Here is a 3,625-nt window from a genome sequence, read left to right as displayed (position 1 = left end):
AAACCAAACCGAAAAATCGAAATTTTAAAATTACAAACCGAATTCGATCCGAAAAATCGAAAAACCGAAACCGAAATTAAATTTTGTTTGATTTTTCGGTTTAAACCAAAATATGCTCACCCCTAGTTAAGTAGAAGTATTCGGGAACTCAGTAACTTTCATGCGAATCTTGTATTTATATTAAGAAATCTAGTAATTATATAAAATTTATAAGTTAGAAACCCACAATGAAGTGTGCTATTGATCCAATGACAAAGAAAGTGTCTACTGAAGCACTAGTACCCTCTTAGTTGTGGGTTCTAATCCTCTTACAAGTAAGAGAAAAGGACAAACACGTTTAAATATCATCGTGAATTATATAAACAACTTTTCAATTATTATATTATAGTATTTAAAGTAAATAATTTCACTATTTATGATCAGTTCTCTGCAATTATATTTAATTTTAATGGTAACAAAGTAATTAATTAAAATGCTTATTTTGCAGGTGGTCTCTAATATCAGAACATTTACCAGGTAGAACAGACAATGAGATAAAAAATTATTGGAATTCTCATTTGAGCAGGAAAGTAGAAAGCTTAAGGATTCCAAGTGATGAAAAGCTGCCACAAGCTGTAGTAGAACTAGCCAAAAAAGGAAAACAAAAACAATTTATCAAACAAAGATGCAAAAGAAAAACCAATGCTAGCGTTTTGAATTCCACAAGTGAAACTGCAGTTCCTATTACGCCAAGGCTAAATATTGAGAAAGAAACCCCAAACACTATAGGAAACGGCCATAATAATGCCATGGAATTAGATCGTAACGATCATCAGATGTTGTGGCATGACGATATTGTCCTAATGGACGATAAGGATGCAGAGATAGACGAAGATTTCATTTTCAATTGTTTATGGAACGACGAAGGAGAAAATCTTGAATTAGTCGAGAAAAACAACAACAATAATAATGAAATATTTGGTGAGGACAGCTATGGTACTCTTAATTGTTGGGATTGGGAATATTTAGGTGAAATATTGAATAATGAAACATTGGCAAGTACACAAGAAGCAGGGCAAGAGAATAACGATATGTCAAGTGTTTCAATATTTGACATGAATGACAATATGCCAAACTGCATGAATGAAGAAGCAACGGTTGAAAATATTGATCTCATGCAAAGTGATTTGGTAAATTGGCTTTTGTCATAATAGGAATTACACAACTTTGTTGTAATGTACTACTTGTTTTTATTGGTTTTGGAATTAGACTAATTAAGGCATGTAGAGGGGTGTAGTTTCTTTAAAGACTTAAGGAGATAGCCTTTTTACATAGTTTATGTTGTCTCGATTCTTAAAGTCTTTTATCTCTTAGGTGTTCTCGTTGGCTTCTATATATATATGCTTGTTAATTGCATATTGCATTAGACGTTCATATCAGAAATAAAAAACAGAGAGCTGAACGACTGAGTTAGTAATCCAAATGGTCACTCAAGTATAATTTTTTATCTGTCACTCAACTTTGATCTTTACTTTAAAGAAATACTCAATTATAGTTGTTTTACTCAGAAAATCATTCAACTTTAATTTATACTTCAAAATTCACTCAACTATAAGTGTTTTATTTACAAAGTCATCCAAACTATTTAATTTATTTTTTGCATTAAAATTTGAGCACTTAACAGGTTTATTTAATTTCAAAGTGATTAGCCTTTGAGGATACTCCCTCCGTAGGCCTATGTCGACTTGACACTCTCATTAAAAAAATATTTATTAAAGATTTATTTTATTAAATAAATCTTATTAATTATGATTTAAAAATTTATATTTAACTATTAGTATTTTATATAATCATTAAATAATAAGGATAATGTAAACTTTTCATTGATTTCATAAAATGAAATCAGACAATTAAAAGTACTTTCAATAAAGGGTCCAACTAAAAACAAACTGTACAACTTTTTTCACTAAGCAAATTTGATGAAGAAGTAGGCACAAAAGGACCACTAGACTGCAACTTCATTATTGATAAAATCGGTTCACGTTACAAATTCAAGCTCGTCATTTTCAAGATTACATATAACTAATTTCTATGAAAAAGGCCAATTTAAGATTCACATTAGCATGGCAAAGGAGTAATGGAAAATTAAAGCTGAAGTTGCCATTCATATTATGCTGAAAGCTTCTTGAATTTTCCAATACAATTATCAAGAGGCTTAGTTTTGCTCTGATCTGGATCAGCCTGCTCAAACCTGCACATCAAATCGATTAATTAAATCGTCATATGGTTTAATGAGTAGTTAAAATCATTTTTGTTTTCCAATTTTATATAATAAATACATAAAAATTTCAGAATGATTAGTGAAAGAACTATTACCTGTAGCTGAGTAGAAAGTAATGAAGAATTACTGAAAGTGAAAGCCTGGCCACATTGGATCCAGGGCACATTTTAGGGCCTACTCCAAATGGAAAATAGGAGGCTGGCTTGGTTTCCATATCCTGCATATGCGCATTCAGGATGCGAAATTTAGAGGTTTGAGATAGAGACGGATTCAAAATTTTAATTATATGGAGGTTTAGGACCGGTTGAACCCAGTCTAAGACAAAGCTACGAAGTTTGGTTGAACCCGAGCTTTGGATTACATGGACATTGACTAGGAGAAGAAAATTCATGAACAAATTAAAGTGCATGTCACTTACATCCCATCTTGAAGGATTAAATTCCATAGGATTGTCATAAGTATTAGGATCCATATTAAAACTCCACAAGAATGTCAAGAACTTCCACCCTTTGGGTATGGTGTAGCCTGCACAATATAAATCGAACTTCTACTTAAAAAAAGAATTAATTTCGTAGGTAAATAGACAAAAATTGTTTTTAACCCTATTTAGAACAAATTAGCAAGAGATTATCATAAAATTCGGTTAGTTCCGAGCAAGTTAGCAATGAAGTTCATAGCTAATACCATTTCTTTTGTAGTACAGTGTATCGCTGGATCCGAGAAGGATATAAATACTAGAAAAACTCGAGAAGTGAGTACGAACCATTTAAGTTAACAGTTGTTTTTGCCACTCTAAAGATTGGTATGAGGCTGTTAACACGCAATGTTTCATCAAGTACCTTACAATATCAAAAGAGATATAAGCACTTAATAAGACCAACAATTTTATTGAGCCGCCTATGCTCTTAATAAAAGAAGAATTAGTTAGATCTTACCTTACTAAGATACTTCATCTGTCTAATTTCGTCGAAATTAAGACCTGCACTTGAAGATGGTCTTCTCCTAACTATTTCCTCTTGTTCCTCCTGAAGAAAAATAGAGAAAAAGAAGTTATCATAACATTTGGCAGTTCAATCTATCGTCAAGTAATTATACAAGACTATTTGTTGAAATACACAATTAAATAAATAGAAGTATTGCTTTTTTGTAGTAGGTTAACTTTTTTGATGAGGTGGTAACATACACTTTAACATGGTATTAGAGCACATAGAGACTAATTTTTTAGATGAGGCTGAAGTTCACACACTTTAACATCCTTAGCTTTCAATGGCTAACTAAACCACCCAGCACACGAAGAAATGTAGAAGAATATCGCCAAAGCAAACATTCTATTCATTTCAATTTATCTGTCTTGTTGTACACATA

The 3,625-nt window shown here is 31.6% G+C and overlaps 2 protein-coding genes across 2 annotated transcripts in view; one reads left to right on the top strand and one right to left on the bottom strand.

Moving 5' to 3' along the window:
* LOC107853299 (transcription factor MYB14) overlaps positions 1 to 1,352 on the top strand; it is a 3,350-nt gene extending 1,998 nt beyond the window's left edge. Inside the window, exon 3 of the mRNA XM_016698305.2 lies at positions 488 to 1,352. Coding sequence (XP_016553791.1) covers positions 488 to 1,190 — 703 coding nt within the window. The 3' untranslated portion in view covers positions 1,191 to 1,352. The remainder of the gene's footprint in view (positions 1 to 487) is intronic.
* A 603-nt stretch (positions 1,353 to 1,955) lies between these two features.
* LOC107853307 (beta-amyrin 11-oxidase) overlaps positions 1,956 to 3,625 on the bottom strand; it is a 6,411-nt gene continuing 4,741 nt past the window's right edge. Inside the window, exons 4-8 of the mRNA XM_016698314.2 lie at positions 3,196 to 3,285; positions 3,024 to 3,099; positions 2,679 to 2,785; positions 2,356 to 2,477; positions 1,956 to 2,230 (exon numbers count right to left, since the gene is read on the bottom strand). Coding sequence (XP_016553800.1) covers positions 2,149 to 2,230; positions 2,356 to 2,477; positions 2,679 to 2,785; positions 3,024 to 3,099; positions 3,196 to 3,285 — 477 coding nt within the window. The 3' untranslated portion in view covers positions 1,956 to 2,148. The remainder of the gene's footprint in view (positions 2,231 to 2,355; positions 2,478 to 2,678; positions 2,786 to 3,023; positions 3,100 to 3,195; positions 3,286 to 3,625) is intronic.

This window comes from Capsicum annuum, chromosome 1 (genome assembly GCF_002878395.1).
Source record: "Capsicum annuum cultivar UCD-10X-F1 chromosome 1, UCD10Xv1.1, whole genome shotgun sequence".
NCBI lineage: Eukaryota > Viridiplantae > Streptophyta > Magnoliopsida > Solanales > Solanaceae > Capsicum > Capsicum annuum.
This window is presented reverse-complemented; position numbering and strand designations above follow the sequence as displayed.